The sequence below is a fragment of the Pan troglodytes genome, chromosome 2, assembly GCF_028858775.2.
Source record: "Pan troglodytes isolate AG18354 chromosome 2, NHGRI_mPanTro3-v2.0_pri, whole genome shotgun sequence".
Taxonomy (NCBI): Eukaryota; Metazoa; Chordata; class Mammalia; order Primates; family Hominidae; genus Pan; species Pan troglodytes.
The window spans coordinates 105,062,773-105,082,416 of NC_086015.1; the positions used below are offsets into that span (position 1 = coordinate 105,062,773).

A 19,644-nucleotide genomic window follows, 5' to 3' on the forward strand; every position below is an offset into this window, starting at 1 on the left:
CGGCACCCATTAACTCGTCATTTAGCATTAGGTATATCTCCTAATGCTATTCCTCCCCCTTCCCCCCACCCCACAACAGTCCCCAGAGTGTGATGGTCCCCTTCCTGTGTCCATGTGTTCTCATTGTTCAATTCCCACCTATGAGTGAGAACATGCGGTGTTTGGATTTTTGTCCTTGTGATAGTTTACTGAGAATGATAATTTCCAATTTCATCCATGTCCCTACAAAGGACATGAACTCATCATTTTTTATGGCTGCATAGTATTCCATGGTGTATATGTGCCACATTTTCTTAATCCAGTCTATCATTGTTGGACATTTGGGTTGGTTCCAAGTCTTTGCTATTGTGAATAGTGCTGCAATAAACATACGTGTGCATGTGTCTTTATAGCAGCATGATTTATAGTCCTTTGGGTATATACCCAGTAATGGGATAGCTGGGTCAAATGGTATTTCTAGTTCTAGATCCCTGAGGAATCGCCACACTGACTTCCACAATGGTTGAACTAGTTTACAGTCCCACCAACAGTGTAAAAGTGTTCCTATTTCTCCACATCCTCTCCAGCACCTGTTGTTTCCTGACTTTTTAATGATTGCCATTCTAACTGGTGTGAGATGGTATCTCATTGTGGTTTTGATTTGCATTTCTCTTATGGCCAGTGATGGTGAGCATTTTTTCATGTGTTTTTTGGCTGCATAAATGTCTTCTTTTGCGAAGTGTCTGTTCATGTCCTTTGCCCACTTTTTGATGGGGTTGTTTGTTTTTTTCTTGTAAATTTGTTTGAGTTCATTGTAGATTCTGGATATTATCCCTTTGTCAGATGAGTAGGTTGTGAAAATTTTCTCCCATTTTGTAGGTTGCCTGTTCACTCTGATGGTAGTTTCTTTTGCTGTGCAGAAGCTCTTTAGTTTAATGAGATCCCATTTGTCAATTTTAGCTTTTGTTGCCATTGCTTTTGGTGTTTTAGACATGAAGTCCTTGCCCATGCCTATGTCCTGAGTGGTAATGCCTAGGTTTTCTTCTAGGGTTTTTATGGTTTTAGGTCTAACGTTTAAGTCTTTAATCCATCTTGAATTGATTTTTGTATAAGGCGTAAAGAAGGGATGCAGTTTCAGCTTTCTACATATGGCTAGCCAGTTTTCCCAGCACCATTTATTAAATAGGGAATCCTTTCCCCATTGCTTGTTTTTCTCAGGTTTGTCAAAGATCAGATAGTTGTAGATATGCGGCGTTATTTCTGAGGGCTCTGTTCTGTTCCATTGATCTATATCTCTGTTTTGGTACCAGTACCATGCTGTTTTGGTTACTGTAGCCTTGTAGTATAGTTTGAAGTCAGGTAGTGTGATGCCTCCAGCTTTGTTCCCTCTTTTTCTATTGATTGGAATAGTTTCAGAAGGAATGGTACCAGTTCCTCCTTGTACCTCTGGTAGAATTTGGCTGTGAATCCATCTGGTCCTGGACTCTTTTTGGTTGGTAAGGTATTGATTATTGCCACAATTTCAGAGCCTGTTATTGGTCTGTTCAGAGATTCAACTTCTTCCTGGTTTAGTCTTGGGAGGGTGTATGTGTCGAGGAATTTATCCATTTCTTCTTGATTTTCTAGTTTATTTGCGTAGAGGTGTTTGTAGTATTCTCTGATGGTAGTTTGTATTTCTGTAGGATCGGTGGTGATATCCCCTTTGTCATTTTTTATTGTGTCTATTTGATTCTTCTCTCTTTTCTTCTTTATTAGTCTTGGTAGTGGTCTGTCAATTTTGTTGATCCTTTCAAAAAACCAGCTCCTGGATTCATTAATTGTTTGAAGGGTTTTTTGTGTCTCTATTTCCTTCAGTTCTGCTCTGATGTTAGTTATTTCTTGCCTTCTGCTAGCTTTTGAATGTGTTTTCTCTTGCTTTTCTAGTTCTTTTAATTGTGATGTTAGGGTGTCAATTTTGGATCTTTCCTGCTTTCTCTTGTGGGCATTTAGTGCTATAAATTTCCCTCTACACACTGCTTTGAATGTGTCCCAGAGATTCTGGTATGTTGTGTCTTTGTTCTTGTTGGTTTCAAAGAACATCTTTATTTCTGCCTTCATTTCGTTATGTACCCAGTAGTCATTCTGGAGCAGGTTGTTCAGTTACCATGTAGTTGAGCGGTTTTGAGTGAGTTTCTTAATCCTGAGTTCTAGTTTGATTGCACTGTGGTCTGAGAGACAGTTTGTTATAATTTCTGTTCTTTTACATTTGCTGAGAAGAGCTTTACTTCTAACTGTGTGGTCAATTTTGGAATAGGTGTGGTGTGGTGCTGAAAAAAATGTATATTCTGTTGATTTGGGGTGGAGAGTTCTGTAGATATCTATTAGGTCCGCCTGGTGCAGAGCTGAGTTCAATTCCTGGGTATGCTTGTTAACTTTCTGTCTCGTTGATCTGTCTAATGTTGACAGTGGGGTGTTAAAGTCTCCCATTATTATTGTGTGGGAGTCTAAGTCTCTTTGTAGGTCACTAAAGACTTGCTTTATGAATCTGGGTGCTCCTGTATTTGGTGCATATATATTTAGGATAGTTAGCTCTTCTTGTTGAATTGATCCCTTTACCATTATGTAATGGCCTTCTTTGTCTCTTTTGATCTTTGTTGGTTAAAGTCTGTTTTATCAGAGACTAGGATTGCAACCCCTGCCTTTTTTTGTTTTCCATTTGCTTGGTAGATCTTCCTCCATCCTTTTATTTTGAGCCTATGTGTGTCTCTGCACGTGAGATGGGTTTCCTGAATACAGCACAGTGATGGGTCTTGACTTTTTATCCAATTTGCCAGTCTGTGTCTTTTAATTGGAGCATTTAGTCCATTTACATTTAAAGTTAATATTGTTATGTGTGAATTTGATCCTGTCATTATGATGTTAGCTGTTTATTTTGCTCGTTAGTTGATGAAGCTTCTTCCTAGCCTTGATGGTCTTTACAATTTGGCATGATTTTGCAGTGGCTGGTATCGCTTGTTCCTTTCCATGTTTAGTGCTTCCTTCAGGAGCTCTTTTAGGGCAGGCCTGGTGGTGACAAAATCTCTCAGCATTTGCTTGTCTGTAAAGGATTTTATTTCTCCTTCACTTATGAAGCTTAGTATGCCTGGATATGAAATTCTGGGTTGAAAATTCTTTTCTTTAAGAATGTTGAATATTATTGGCCCCCACTCTCTTCTGGCTTGTAGAGTTTCTGCCGAGAGATCCGCTGTTAGTCTGATGGGCTTCCCTTTGTGGGTAACCCGACCTTTCTCTCTGGCTGCCCTTAATATTTTTTCCTTCATTTCAACTTTGGTGAATCTGACAATTATGTGTCTTGGAGTTGCTCTTCTCAAGGAGTATCTTTGTGGCGTTCTCTGTATTTCCTGAATCTGAATGTTGGCCTGCCTTGCTAGATTGGGGAAGTTCTCCTGGATAATATCCTGCAGAGTGTTTTCCAACTTGGTTCCATTCTCCCTGTCACTTTCAGGTACACCAATCAGACCTAGATTTGGTCTTTTCACATAGTCCCTATTTCTTGGAGGCTTTGTTCGTTTCTTTTTATTCTTTTTTCTGTAAACTTCCCTTCTCGCTTCATTTCATTCATTTCATCTTCCATCACTGATACCCTTTCTTCCAGTTGATCACATCGGCTCCTGAGTCTTCTGCATTCTTCACGTAGTTCTCGAGCCTTGGCTTTCAGCTCCATCAGCTCCTTTAAGCACTTCTCTGTATTGATTATTCTAGTTATACATTCGTCTAAATTTTTTTCAAAGTTTTTAACTTCTTTGCCTTTGGTTTGAATTTCCTCCTGTAGCTCGGAGTAGTTTGATCGTCTGAAGCCTTCTTCTCTCAGCTCGTCAAAGTCATTCTCCGTCCAGCTTTGTTCCATTGCTGGTGAGGAACTGCATTCCTTTGGAGGAGGAGAGGCGCTCTGGTTTTTAGAGTTTCCAGTTTTTCTGCTCTGTTTTTTCCCCATCTTTGTGGTTTTATCTACTTTTGGTCTTCGATGATGGTGATGTACAGATGGGTTTTTGGTGTGGATGTCCTTTCTGTTTGTTAGTTTTCCTTCTAACAGACAGGACCCTCAGCTGCAGGTCTGTTGGAGTTTGCTAGAGGTCCACTCCAGACCCTGTTTGCCTGGGTAACAGCAGTGGTGGCTGCAGAAGAGCAGATTTTTGTGAACTGGGAATGCTGCTGTCTGATTGTTCCTCTGGAAGTTTTGTCTCAGAGGAGTACCCGGCCGTGTGAGGTGTCAGTCTGCCCCTACTTGGGGGTGCCTCCCAGTTAGGCTGCTCAGGGGTCAGGGGTCAGGGACCCACTTGAGGAGGCAGTCTGCCTGTTCTCAGATCTCCAGCTGCGTGCTGGGAGAACCACTGCTCTCTTCAAAGCTGTCAGACAGGGACATTTAAGTCTGCAGAGGTTACTGCTGTCTTTTTGTTTGTCTGTGCCCTGCCCCCAGAGGTGGAGCCTACAGAGGCAGGCAGGCCTCCTTGAGCTGTGGTGGGCTCCACCCAGTTCGAGCTTCTGGCTGCTTTGTTTACCTAAGCGAGCCTGGGCAATGGCGGGCGCCCCTCCCCCAGCCTTGCTGCCGCCTTGCAGTTTGATCTCAGACTGCTATGCTAGCAATCAGTGAGACTCCGTGGGCGTAGGACCCTCCGAGCCAGGTGCGGGATATAATCTCATGGTGCGCCATTTTTTAAGCCTGTTGGAAAAGCGCAGTATTAGGGTGGGAGTGACCCAATTTTCCAGGTGCCATCTGTCACCCCTTTCTTTGACTAGGAAAGGGAACTCCCTGACCCCTTGCGCTTCCTGAGTGAGGCAATGCCTCGCCCTGCTTCGGCTTGCGCACGGTGCGCTGCACCCACTGTCCTGTGCCCACTGTCTGGCACTCCCTAGTGGGATGAACCCGGTACCTCAGATGGAAATGCAGAAATCACCCGTCTTCTGCATCGCTCATGCTGGGAGCTGTAGACCGGAGCTGTTCCTATTCGGCCATCTTTTTTTTTTTTTTTTTTTTAAGAAACAAGAGTCTTGCTTTGTTGTCCAGGCTGGCTTCAAACTCCTGGGCTCAAGCAATCCTCCCACCTGAGCCCCACAAAATGCTGGGATTACAAGCATAAGCCACCATACCTGGCCCTTGCTTCATCTTATACCTTCACTCACTCTCCCTTCTTCTGTACTATTTTGAAGCCGATCTCAGATTACATATCATTTCACCTGTTAGTATTTCAGTATATGTCTCTAAAGAGAACTCTTAAAGAAACAACCACAATGCTATTATCACATCTTAAAAAAAATTAACAAAGTGCCCTAATATCAGATATTCAGTCTTATATTTTCAATCCTTATAAATGAATTTTGTATCTTAGAAACAGAATTCAAATAATTACAGCCTTATGTCACATTTGGTTGATACATTTCTTAAGTTTCTTTCTTACTCTGTTTAGTGTCTTAAAGCAGCAGTATATTATTATGGCATACTCCATAGATTTGCTGTGCTGACTGAGCGGTTCTTTCTTGGGGCCTCCTGGGCTTGCACTCAGATCACAGATGGGGCTAGAGTCATCTGAAGGCTTAACTTGGCTAGATGTCCAAGATGACTCTCTTGAATCTCTCAATCTATCTGTCTTTGTTCTATTTTCTTTGCTTTCTTTTCTCTCTCTCTCCCTTGCTTTTCTTTCTTTCTTTTGGTTGTAGTTGAAGAAGTCAGAGTATTTGTCCTATAGAGTTTCCCATTATCTGCTCATTTTACCAACTACATCCCTGTGTCCTTTGACATATTCCTCTCCCTTCTGTATTTTCTGTAAATTGGATATGGATGTTTGTTCAGATTCAGGTTTGATTTTTTTTTTTTTTTTTGAGGGGTGGACTATAAGGTTGGTGGACTATAAGGTTGACAGGTATGATTATAGCACACTATAGCCTCAAACACCTGACCTCAAGTGATCCTCCCACCCCAACCTCCTGAGTAGCTGAGATTACACATGCCACCATGCCCGGCTAGTTTTTTTTTTCTTTTAACTGTCATTATGAACTAATGGATTCAAATGCAGTTCATCTATTTAGGCATTTCAGTGTGACAGAATGAATGGGGAGAATACTCACTGCTTCCTTGAAAATGATTTAAAAATATTTGGCACCATTAGTCCAAGCTCAATGGAAGTGCCCCTAAGCAAGAAAAAGGGTTTGAAACATTATTAGAATGGTGAATATGAGTCAGAATGATAGATTTTTTTAAAAAATTGAGTGAATTTTATTTATGAAAAACATACACTGGTGCTGTAAAGGTAAGTTAAGAAGGAAGATCATTGTTGCCTGACAGTGTGTGTTGACTATTCTCATGCCATCTCCTCTTTTTTATGTTCCCCAATTCCAGTTTGAAAGCTGAATGGCTCTATAGTCAAGGCAAGGGGAGAGCATATAGGCCTGGCCAGCACATCCAGCTTGTCCAATATCTGGCTACAGTCTGCCCCCTCACTTCTACACTAGGTCTTCAAACTGCAGAGGATGCCAAACTAGAGAAGATTTTGAGCAAACAGAGGTAAGCCCATTTATTTCTAACAGCTGATGAATTCACAAGTTAAAATACCTCTGAGTCTTTGCTATGGTGATAGTAAGCCTGAGGCAAGTGCTGCGGCCCACATTTCTGGACACTCAGTCCCCTTGTCACTGCAACAGTTCCTGCAGGGAAGCTGAGTCGTGCACTGCAAACAGCCAAACAATATGGTATGGAGGAATAGAGGGGTTTTTTTGTTTTAAAGACAGGGTCTTGGTCTCTTGGTCTGTGAGTATAGCAGTGCAATCATAGGTCACTGCAGTTGCAACTACAGGTGCATGCCACCATGGTTGGCTAATTTTTTGTAGAGATGAGGTCTCACTTTGTTCCTCAGTCTGATTTTAAACTCTTGGCTTCAAGCAGTTCTCCTGCTTCGGCCTCCTAAAGTGCTAGGATAATAGGTATGAGCTACTACACCAGGAAACGGGATAGGATTTTTAAAAAATATATTTGTTCTTTTTTTTTTTTTTTTAAGACATAGTGTCACTCTGTTGCCCAGGCTGGAGTGCTGTGGTGTGATCTCAGCTCACTGCAACCTCCATCTCCCAGTTCAAATGATTCTCGGGTCTCAGCCTCCTGAGTAGCTGGGATTACAGGCATGCGCCACCACACCTAGCTAATATTTTATTTTTAGTAGAGGTGGGTTTTTGCCATGTTAGCCAGGCTGGTCTTGAACTCCTAACCTCAGGTGATCTGCCCGCCTTGGCCTCCCAAAGTGCTGGGATTACAGTCATGAGCTACTGCGTCTGCCACCCCTCCCCTTTTTTTTTTTTTTGAGGCAGGAGCTCACTTTGTCACCCAGGTTGGAGTGCAGTGGTGTGATCTCAGCTCCCTGCATCCTCAGTCTCCTGGGCTCAAATGATCCTTCCTCTTCAGACCCCCTTCAGTCCGTGCCTGTAGCTGGGACTACAGGCACGCACCACCATGCCCCGGCTAATTTTTTATATTTTTTGTAGAGATGGGGTTTCATCATGTTGCTCAGGCTGATCTTGAACTCCTGAGCTCCAGCGATCCACCTGCCTTGGCCTCCCAAAGTGCTGGGATTACAGGTGCGCGACACCGTGCCCGACCTATTTGTTCTTTAATGTAGGTGTTTCTTGTGGGTTTTTGAATACTTAAGAGGTATATCTGCCTTCAAAGGGTACAGTGAAAAAAAAGAGAAAAAGTATTGCCAGAAGCATTTAATATTTACTTTCTTTATCAGAGATCCTGCCTTTAAATGTTTTTGTATGTGTGTATGTGTGCATAGTAGGGTCTGTCTTTGTAATTACAAAATAAGCTTCTTAACTTTCTTTATCCAGTGCTTTCAAATGAGGATTTATAATTTGGCAGTAATTAAAAGTACCTACTTTGAGAACTTGTAAACTTCTGCCTTTTTGACATTGTTACCTAGGAAGCAGAAAATCTTTCTTTTTTTGGTTTGTGTTAAATTAGACCAGATATTATTGATTTTTAGGTTTCACCAGAGGCAGTTGATGAACCAAAGCCAAAATGAAGAGTTGTCTCCTCTTGTTCCTGTTGAAACAAGGGCATCCCTTATTCCTGAGCATTCAAGCCCTGTTCAAGATTGCCAGATATCCCAGGAAAGTGGTAAGAAATTAATTTATCTCTGATCCCTTTTCTCCAAGTTGTTTAATTTGTCGGGTATCATAAAGCAGAAAAAGGTGCATATTTTCATAATTTTTTGTTAGTTTGCTAACTTCAGTAATCATTTAGATCTTATACATATCTATGTATATACACACCTATATATGTATGTATATTATAACTGCTATATTTCTAATTTTAAGAAACATTTCAAGGACTACTACCTTTTATATAGACCTGATGCTTTGATTATTCTTATGATTATCACAAGAATTCATTTTCTTAAAAATGTTTGGTTTGATGTTTTAGGCATATTGGAAGAAGTCACTGAGGGGATTTTTTTGCATTTTACTCTATTTCAAGGAATAGATTTCATTAAAGGGACATAACTAAAATGTAAATATTTAGTGGTTTAAATGATACTCTGTTGATTCTTCTAGAACCCGTCATTCAAGTGAATTCTTGGGTTGGGATAAACAGTAATGATGATCAGTTATTTGCGGTTAAGAATAATTTTCCAGCCTCTGTACACACTACGAGATATTCTCGAAATGATCTGCACCTGGAAGACATACAGACGGATGAGGACAAGTTAAACTGTAGTCTTCTCTCTTCAGAGTCTACTTTTATGCCAGTTGCATCAGGACTGTCTCCACTATCACCTACAGTTGAGCTGAGGCTGCAGGGCATTAACTTGGGCCTAGAAGATGATGGTGTTGCAGATGAATCTGTGAAAGGGCTGGAAAGCCAGGTGTTGGATAAGGAAGAGGAAAAGCCTTTATGGGCTGCAAATGAGAATTCTGTTCAAATGATGAGAAGTGAAATCAATACAGAGGTAAATGAGAAAGCTGGACTATTACCTTGTCCTGAGCCAACAATAATCAGCGCTATCTTGAAGGATGATAACCACAGTCTTACATTTTTTCCTGAGTCAACTGAACAGAAACAATCAGACATAAAGAAACCAGAAAATACACAACCAGAAAATAAAGAAACCATATCTCAAGCAACTTCAGAGAAACTTCCCATGATTTTAACCCAGAGATCTGTTGCTTTGGGACAAGACAAAGTTGCCCTTCAGAAATTAAATGATGCAGCCACCAAGCTTCAGGCCTGTTGGCGGGGATTTTATGCCAGGAACTACAACCCTCAAGCCAAAGACGTGCGTTACGAAATCCGGCTACGCAGAATGCAAGAGCACATTGTCTGCTTAACTGATGAAATAAGGAGGTGGGTCAGAAGTCCTTTTGATGCACTGTTTTGTTGGTTTGAGGGTGTTAGATTCTTATAGTTGATTCAGAACACTGTGCTTCTGTGATTATAACACTTTTCACACAATGTAGCCACTGTTGCTTTGGTTGTCTCCTACAGTGTACCGAAAGCATCTGGAGAGCAGACACTATCTGCTCTATCCCCTCATCTCCATCCCCAGCAAAGCACTTGATACATAGATGCAGTGTAGTAATAAATGTTCAATGAACGTGAGCTTTATAGGGATCTATAATTCTAAACATAGAAAGGTACAGAAAACATTGAAAAACCAAGTATAAAAATGAGAAGATGATGAAGTCTACATGGAATTCAGTACATGACATAAGAAATAAAGAAAATAGCAGGGATTCAGAAGGGGCTAAAATTCTATATGACTACAATAGGAATTATTCCTTAATCCCATGGCTCGTATGTTTTACTGACTGCTAGCCCAGGAAAGTTACGATTTCATTAATATTGCAACTAGTAATATTTACTGGTATTATCAGGTAGAAGAGGAAGAGGAAGCAAAGGATACTGAGAAGGGACAGCCAGAGTGGTAGGAAAACTAGGAGAGTTCCACCTTCAACAGGAGAAAGTGTTTCAGGAGAGATGAGAGGTGCCACAGAGAGGACACAGGCATTAAACTTGGCAGTTGGAGGCTATTGGTGACTGTGTTGGTGATTCTCCAGACTATCCTCAGGTTGGATGATTTGCTAAAAGGACTCACAGAACTTGGGAAAATACTATTCTGTTCGTCATTATGGTTCATTACAGCAAAGGGATACAGATTAGAATCAGTAAAGAAAAAAGGTGCCTAGGGCAGAGTCTAAGAGAGATGAGGTGCAAGCTTCCAGTTGTTCTCTTTCAGTGGAGTTGTACAGACAGGGCTTAATTTTCTCAGCAATGATGTATGATAACACATATGAAGTATTGCCAACTGGCGAAAGTTACCTCATCTTTGGTGTCCAGGGTTTTTATTGTGGGCCAGTCACATAGGTATTGAGTACCCATGTAACTGATCTTAACTATTTAGACCTCAGACCACATAGAGGTCACACTGATACTCCATGGCCCAGGACCCAGGACCCCAGGCGAACAAAACAGATGTTGACTAGAAATCATTGATTGCCTAAACTATCTGATGTGACCAAGACCCCAGGTGTATAAAGATATTCTTTTTCAGTCAGGATATTCCAAGGGCTTGGAGATTATCTCCCAGGAGTCAGTCAAGGGCCAGTCTTATCTTTGCAGTGTACAGTGTTTGAACATCCCCGTCCTGCTGAGTTAACTCTTTACTGCACAGTGACCTTCCCAAGAGCAGCTTCAGTGGTGTAGAGGGATGAAGGCCATTTTGGAATGGGTTGAATAGTGAATGAGAGGTAAAGAGTTTGAAGGATGAGCGTAGCCAATTCTTGGAAAGAGTTGTTTTGAGGAAAACAAGAGAAAAGAGAGTTAAGTGGTGTCTGGAGGAGAATCTAGATTAAAGGAACATTCTCTTTTGTAGATGAGAGATATAGAGTTTGTTCATGTGTTGATGGAATGAATAAATAAGGAGGGAAAAACTGATGGTGCTGCAAAAAAAAAAAAAAAAAAAAAAAAAAAAGAAGAGCAGGATTGCAGTTCTTGAGAAGGTAAGAGAGGAAGAAATGTAGTGTCGAAGTAGAGGAAGTGGCCTGAAATGGGAGCAGGAGCAGGTAAGGTGGTAGGTTTGATGGTGGGAGATGGGAAAAAGTCCTGTCTGATGCTGCTTCTTTTTCAATAATGTATAAGATGTGGTCAACACCTGAAAATGAGGAGAGGGTGAAGGAGGTGTAAGGAGAGAAGTATGAGGTGTGAGGTAGTTATCTTAAACATGACCTTATGAGGAAAATGGAGGAGGGTTGCTGGACAATGTGAGAAAATGCTTAAAAGTGCAAAACAATAGGTCAGGTTGTATGATTTTCATCAGCAATTCTTAGCTGCTCTGTTCTGATTCAGGCATGGTTAATTTGGTTCAGCCAGGAATGATTTTTTTTCCTAGGTGATATTGTAGAGAGAGCAGGGGAAGGGCAAGAGAGCTGAAGATATTTGAGAGGGAGTAATAATGATAGATCTTAGATTTTATATATTTTTTGAGATGGGGTCTTGCCCTCTTGCTGAGGCTGGAGTGTAGTGGCGTGATCATAGCTCACTGTAATCTTGAACTCCTAGGTTCAAGTGATTCTCCCACTTGAGGCTCCCAAGTAGCTGGGACTATAGGCATGCACCACCATGCCCAGCTAATTAAAAAAAATTTTTTTAAAGAGATGAAGTCTATGTTGCCCATCTGGTCTTGAACTCCTGGCCTCAAGCAATCCTCCTGCCTCAGCCTCCTAAAGTTCTGGGATTACAGGTGTGAATTACCTTGCTGACTGGAATTTTATTTTTATTTTTTATCTAAAAAAATTTTTTTTTGAGATGGAGTCTTGCTCTTGTCACCCAGGCTGGAGTGCAATGGTGCGATCTCAGCTCATTGCAACCTCTGCCTCCCAGGTTCAGGTGATCCTCCTGCCTCAGCCTCCCGAGTAGCTGGGATTACAGGCAACTGTCACATGCCCAGCTAATTTTTTTTTTTGCATTTTTAGTAAAGACAGGGTTTCACCATGTAGGCCAGGCTGGTCTCAAACTCCTGACCTCAGGTGATCCTCCTGCCTGGGCCTCCCAAAGTGCTGGGATTACAGGTGTGAGCCACTGTGCCCAGGCTGGCTGGAATTTTAAATGAGGTAAAAGGGAAGTGAAGGCACGGGGGAAGGATCATTGGACTGGAGGTCTAGATTGTTGCAGTGGGGTCCAACAGCAAGTGAACTGGGAGGATAGGAAGTAGTGGTTGGTGTTGGGTGCTTAGAACCATTTCTGAAAGTAGTGTAGTCAAAATGATTTGGTCTAGGGTGAGACTATGAGAATGGGTGACCGACATGGGGTGGATTATTGTTAGAGCATCCATGTGAATGTTGAGGTCTCCAAAAATGATGACAGGTATGGGGCAAAGAGAAAGCCTGGTGCTGAGACTTCATTGAATGGGAGCAGATGGTGGGAGGTCAGTACTTGACAACGAATTTTGGGAAATTTAGCAGGATGGCAGGAGTTAAAGGAGGGAGATGAAGAATCATTTGAAAACAATAGTGAGAAGCAATCTTTCAACCCTGATGTGTGACAGGGAAAAATAGCTTCCACTTCAGAGGGCTATAGTGCTCTCAGAAGTGGGTCTGCTTTGGACAAGGAAAAGTTCAGAGAGAGATGGAGTATATAAGGGAGTTTGCTAATTATAATTCAGGAGTTCTAGATGGCACAGGAGAAAGGCTTGGGGGGCTAAAGAAAGTGGAGAATTGGGTCAGAGGTGTGGAACAAAATGGTCTTGACAGTTTGGGTGATCATGGATCACTAAAGGAGGAGCCTTAGGTTTGTGATAGGCCTAAGTATGGAGAGAACAGCAGTGAGCCCAGAGCTCAGACTTTGATGAATGAATGAGGAATAATGGGTGGGAGGTCTCTTGTTAGCAAGGAGTAGGTCGGAGACCTGGGCAAACAGAATAGTGAAGTTTGATGGGATTAGTCTTTAGCAGAGGGTGTTTCAAGCTGGATCACGAGTACTTAAGTGTGACCCTTAATTGTTTTGGAGGCTTTGGATAGCCACTCCTTTTTTTCACTTTCTGTTCCTTTGGTTTGTTTGGCTGAGAAATTGAAGCCAGACAAAGAGCCATTTAACGTTTTATTTTATTTCTTATTACTGGAAATACTTTGTAGAACTAATACCTGTATTTCAGTCATATCTCCTTTGGCTTCTACTTTGAGTCACAGTTCAAAATTAAGGTTTATGATGTCACTTATAAAACTGTTCCATTTTGATTCTGAGGTTAAAAAAATAAAAATAAAATAAGGTTTTAATTTAGATATTCTAAAAGTGGGAAAGACAGCTATTAGATTATTAATCTCTTTACAATGCATGTGTTTATGAGTTGTAACAGGAAGTCTGAGTCAAAGCACCCTTCCTTATGTCAATAATGTGTTTTGAATTATTGTAGATTACGAAAAGAAAGAGATGAAGAACGTATTAAAAAATTTGTACAAGAAGAAGCTTTCAGATTCCTTTGGAACCAGGTAAAACTCCCTCCTGCTGATTTACCTCATATATGATCAAATACAAATTCTATATTCATTGAGATAATCATAGAGTACTCAGGTGTATTAAGCACTCTTGTTCAAGGTTAAGGGTATGGCTTGTGTTCTTCGCCACTAACTGTGAACTAGGACAGTGAATTTTCTTGCATTTTATTTAATCTGAAGAAAAATATTCTGACAATTTTGACAAGAAAAACGAAATAGTATAAAGCAGGAGGAAAGTGGCTTAACTGAAGGCTGTTAGAGCTTTCCAATAGATACAACAACCCCAATTTGAAATTTCATGTAGCTATCGATCTGTCTTTTGGGAATATTTGAATGAATTGTGATTAAGATGGTATATGACTACAATATGCATGTCCTAAAAAGTATTCAAAACTGTATAGGAGAGTATTTGAATCCTATAATAGCACACTTTAGGGACAGTTTAGGCAGTTGGTTTTACTAGCATTGTATCACATCAAATACTTCTTGATGATAATTTCTTGAAAATATTTTAATAAAATTTTCATTTCTTCTTTTTTATAGAAATGGGGTCTTGCCATATTGCCCAGGCCGGTCTCAAACTTCTGGGCTCAAGCAGTCTTCCCTCCTCAGCCTCCCAAAGTGAGCCACATCACCTGGCCAAATTTGTTATAATAGGATTTGACCTATAAAATGAAAAAATAATTATTGATTTGTAAAGTTTTGTAGTTACCAACAATAGAGGAATGGTTAAATTATAGAATAATAATACTGTGGAATACCATGGAATAGTTAAAAAAAATAAGGTAATAGTATTCACCAACATGGAAAGATCTCCAAAATAATACTGTTTAGTAAAAAAAAAAAACCGCACTAGCGCATTACAGCCTTGAACTCCTCAAGTGATCCTTCTGCTGCAACCTCCCAAGCAGCTGGGACTACAGGCACACACCAGTGTGCTCAGCTTCCCTGTATATTTGAAAATACGACCTAGAAAAAAGTCTGGAAGGATATGCATCAAGTTGCTGTCAGTAATTACCTTGGAGGGGGGTCAAAGGGAAACTAAAAGCTGTACATACTGCTTTCTTGTTTGCAGTTTTTACAGTAAAATTTTGGAATTTTTGTTATACTTTAGAAATGTAGGGGTCATATTATCAAGAATTTGGTATGTTTTTAGGTATTTTAGAAAGTTGCATATACTATATTGTTAGCTAATACTTAAAAACTCTAATCTCTACCTGGGTATCTAAAATGAGACTTATTTTACAAGATCTACTTATATCAAGGGCTCTAACCTGTCTTATTGAATAGATCTCATTATATCTTGAATACATTATTGACCCCTTATTCAGCTGCATGTACTGTTGCGCATTATTGACCCCTTAGTCAGCTAGACATGTACTGTTGTGCTTCTTGCTGTTTTTCTAGTAGAAGCAAGAGAATTGCTTTGGCCCATTCCCACTCCTGGTGAGGGCCTTTTGTTACCAGGGACATGTACCATTTGTGCCAGTCTGGTTTTAGGCTTGGGATGCTATGGAAAAGATAAAGGGGGTCAGCAGTTTCTAGCTCCAGTTCTGCCATTTGCCAGCTTCATGACTGCTGGAAAAAAGAGCTCAAAGGAAAATTGTAAAATAGACAGGTGGGGTGTGGTGGCTTGTGCCCGTAATCCCAGCACTTGGGAGGCCAAGGCAGAAGGATTGCTTGAGCCCAGGAGTTCAAGACCATCCTGGGCAACAAAGCGAGACCCCATCTCTACAAAAAAAAATTTTAAAAATTAGCCAGATGGACGGACACGGTGGCTCACGCCTGTAATCCTAGCACTTTGGGAGGCCAAGGTGGGCGGATCACCTGACGTCAGGAGTTTGAGACCAGCCTGACCAACATGGGGAAACCCTGTCTCTACTAAAAATAGAAAATTAGCCAGGTGTGATGGTGGGTGCCTGTAATCCCAGCTACTTGGGAAGCTGAGGCAGGAGAATTGCTTGAACCTGGGAGGTGGAGGTTGCAGTAAGCCGAGATTGTGCCCTTGCACTCCAGCCTGGGTAACAAGAGCGAAACTCCATCTCAAAAAAAAAAAAAAAAAAAAAAAAATTAGCCAGACATGGTGGTGGGCACCTGGAGTCCTAGCTGGTTAGGAGGCAGAGGTGGGGTGGGAGGATCACTTGAGCCCAGGAGGTTGATGCTGCAGTGAGCCGTGATTGTGCTGCTGCACTCCAGCCTGGGTGACAGAGTGAGACCCTGTCTCAAAAACAAACAAACAAAAACAACACTTTTTATTTTATAATACAACTGTATTCTCTGGTTTATAGGTAAGGTCTCTACAGGTTTGGCAACAGACAGTGGACCAGCGTCTAAGTTCCTGGCATACTGATGTTCCTCCTATATCAAGTACTCTTGTGCCATCAAAACATCCATTATTTACCCAAAGCCAGGAGTCCTCTTGTGATCAAAATGCTGATTGGTTTATTGCTTCTGATGTAGCTCCTCAAGAGAAATCATTACCAGAATTTCCAGACTCTGGTTTTCATTCCTCTCTAACAGAACAAGTTCATTCATTGCAGCATTCTTTGGATTTTGAGAAAAGTTCCACAGAAGGCAGTGAAAGCACCATAATGGGGAATTCCATTGACACAGTCAGATATGGCAAAGAATCAGATTTAGGGGATGTTAGTGAAGAACATGGTGAATGGAATAAGGAAAGCTCAAATAACGAGCAGGACAATAGTCTGCTTGAACAGTATTTAACTTCAGTTCAACAGCTGGAAGATGCTGATGAGAGGACCAATTTTGATACAGAGACAAGAGATAGCAAACTTCACATTGCTTGTTTCCCAGTACAGTTAGATACATTGTCTGACGGTGCTTCTGTAGATGAGAGTCATGGCATATCTCCTCCTTTGCAAGGTGAAATTAGCCAGACACAAGAGAATTCTAAATTAAATGCAGAAGTTCAAGGGCAGCAGCCAGAATGTGATTCTACATTTCAGCTATTGCATGTTGGTGTTACTGTGTAGCATGTTGTGGTCTTTTGGGAGGCAGATATCCACTTAACTTTTCTTAAAAATACTTTCAGTTGCCTTTTCTTTTTTTTGGAGGGAAATACTCCCTACCCCTAATTTTGTTACTATTTATATAGAATTTGTATTCATGTCTTATATTTTTCAGATTCTAGATATTGAGCTGAGTTTTCATTTTGATTTTGTTAGCTTTTTACTTAGCTGTAAGGTACCAAACTATTTATATTGAAAGCTATATGCACTTTATTTCTTAACTGAATTGCATCAACAATGTTCCTGTTTCTTTCATGTACTCATTTACTTTCAAAAATAAGCTAGAATACATTAAAGAAAATAGAAAAAATTACCTTAAATATATAAATAAGAGAATTTTGGCCCTTCTGTGTCTGAGAAAATTAATTATATAGCAAGGAATGAAATTTGATAAAGCAAATATAAATGAGAAATATGAGGATTGTGAATTATTGAAATTTGCCAGTCTCCCTGGTGTAAAATGTTTTTTTAAAGCCTTTTTTCCTCCTTTCGGAGTCAAGGAAAGCCTTTCTATAAGCAAATTAAGGAAGAAAAGGTAGGATTATAAGATTTCTCAATGGGGATGATTAAATTGTCTCATGGAAAACTTCAGTTAATGTCATGCATCAGTTTTAACATATGAAGTAAAGTGTTCTATCCAGGATTAAAGTCAAGTTTACTTAGGCAACACAAGAATATTTCACTTAGATATGAAGAAAGGAAACACTAGTCTCCATTCACTTGAAATACTCTCATGGCAAATATTTATCCTTTCATTAAGTGCTTTTTCACCCTATAGATAAGCATTTTTGTGCCAACATGTTGTCAGAAATTAATGTATGTTCATCTCCTCTGTTCCTGCTTATTTTTACTTATGTATTTCAGCAGAAGGTCCATGGCCATTCACTTCAATTTTGACCTCTGTCCCATAGTGAAGAACATTTAAAGTAATACTAATGGTCGAATATGAATGACTTTTTAGGAACTACTTTTTGTCTAACCTGAAAAAGTGCCACATTTGGAAGACAATTTAATGATGGTGAAGAAATAATAAACCTCACTTTACTTGTTAAAAGGGATATATATATATATATATATATATATATATATATATATGTCTGCAACTTCAGGGAGAAATAAGATTGTGTTTGAATATTGTAGGTAGATGCATTTGTAATTAAGGATAATATCGTTTAACAACATGTATTTGGTTTCCCTCAACTTACAGACATACGGCTATTTAAAACTATGGCAATACTTAAGCGTCTCTAAATTTAGGTGCTAAATATCTATTATTCTGTTGTAGTCATTAGGTGCCCTTCTCTGAAGTTATGTAAAATAAAAGCATCTGATCCTTCAAGGATAAAGTTGAGGATCACATGGTACGTGGCATTTGTTGTTATTGTTTTTTAAAGAGATGGAGGCTGGCTCTGTTGGTGCAGTGCCACGATCATAGTTCACTATAACCTCGAACTCCTGGCTCAAGTGATCTCCCACTTCAGCCTCCCGAGTATCTGGGATTATAAGCAAGAGCCACTGCTCCCAGCTCATGGTATTTGTTGATAGTCATAACATTTTTCCTGTATGGTAAGACGTATTTTTCTCAGTTTATAAATACGTAGCACTCAGGTTGAGACGACTTGGATTTTATTCTTAGAAATCCAGAATCCCTTGAAAAGGAAATATTTTCTGTTTCTTATAAATAAAAGAGTAATCTTACTTTCAGAAGGATTTTCCTTAGTGAAACATGTGTAACATTGAATGCATGTTAAATAAAAATGGAATTTCTAACTTTTTTTCAATAGTGCTAATTATCTTTTCTGAATGATTTTGAATGTCTTCTTAAATATACCCTATTTTTCTATTTTAAAGTTAAGTGCCTCACTTGCTGTCCATAGTTAGACAAAGAAAAACCAATTTGCACTGCACTAGTACCAAAATACTACTTTATACATTAGTTTTTCATAAAAGCTGCTGGAATGTCATGATTCAGTATTACCTAAATAGATTTCTGCTAAAATCCTCTCCCTCCTGTCTTTTTTAAGTTATGGAAAAACACAACTAAATTCATTTGATCATCAGCACTTGTTAGCAGGATTTCCTTTTTTACCTTTGCCTTGTTTCTTTAGCCCACAAATAGTACTCAGCATACTTTCATTAAAAATTTGGCACAATATGATAATTATTAATATTCTGTTCTTTGTCTGTGTTTTATTTAACTTTTACTAGTGTTTAGAAGTGCAAGAATATTAAATAGCCCCTTCCTTAACTGTACATATTATCTTGAATGTAGATAAAATGAAAATACTGTAAATTAGAATGTAGGAAAACTGGCATAGAGTTAATATATTTTAATGGGTTTACATTATACTTTAAAAGTAATTTATATAATTAAAATATTTGGTTTTAACTCTATGGGCTATTCTTTGGTTGGCTGAAGAGGGAATGGGTCTAGTAAGGTTTGGAAAGTTAAGCTTTGAACATGGTCTTTGTGTTTTTTTCCTAACAAGGAAAGGTTTAGTTCAGCTGTGCTATTTTAGTACACATCAGTTCTCTTGATTTATGGAAGATTCAGTTTATCAATTAAGAATTCCTGCAGAAGCACAGAATCATACCATGTAAGAGTTGGAAGGAAGCTTAAGAGATTTCTGTTTGAATCTCTTTGTTTCAAAGATGAAACTAAAGCACAGCATGTTAAATGACTTGTCTAAGTTATAGCTAGTTAGTAGTAAATAAACTGTGAAAACCTATATGCTACTGTAGTCCAAAATTTTATTATGTCCTCTTAATCTTTACATTTAGTGAGTCAGTAAGGAAATCTCTGCATATTTCTCATTCTCTTTGAAAGAGGAAAAAAACTTCTAAGAGAGCTACAACTCTATCACTCATGACAGAGTTGCTTGTAGAAAATAACTAATTCCTTCAGAACCCTGAGTGAATTTTTTCTAAGAAATGTGACTTGATTAAAATGGTTTCAAAAGAGCAATAGTGGAAATTAAAGTTTTAGAAAAGAGACCTGGTGTGGTGGTTGACAACTGTAATCCCAGTGCTTTGGGAGGCCGAGGACAGAGGATCACTTGAGGCCAGGAGTTCAAGACCAGCCTGGACAACATAGCAAAACCCCCCTCTCTGCAAAAAAAAT

General features: G+C 39.7%; 1 protein-coding gene across 9 annotated transcripts in view; it reads left to right on the forward strand.

Annotated features, from left to right (window-relative positions):
* CEP97 (centrosomal protein 97) overlaps nucleotides 1-18,678 on the forward strand; it is a 42,868-nt gene extending 24,190 nt beyond the window's left edge. For 4 of the 9 annotated variants that reach the window (XM_009446074.5, XM_063806073.1, XM_063806072.1 and 1 more), the window contains 5 exons: nucleotides 6,353-6,517; nucleotides 7,989-8,122; nucleotides 8,560-9,349; nucleotides 13,413-13,488; nucleotides 15,783-16,936. In XM_009446074.5, coding sequence (XP_009444349.2) covers nucleotides 6,353-6,517; nucleotides 7,989-8,122; nucleotides 8,560-9,349; nucleotides 13,413-13,488; nucleotides 15,783-16,487 — 1,870 coding nt within the window. In that variant the 3' untranslated portion in view covers nucleotides 16,488-16,936. Of the gene's footprint in view, nucleotides 1-6,352; nucleotides 6,518-7,988; nucleotides 8,123-8,559; nucleotides 9,350-13,412; nucleotides 13,489-15,782 lie in introns of all 9 variants that reach the window. The other 5 variants (XM_003309969.6, XM_009446073.5, XM_516631.8 and 2 more) reach the window with 3 other exon arrangements.
* Nucleotides 18,679-19,644: the final 966 nt, after the last annotated feature.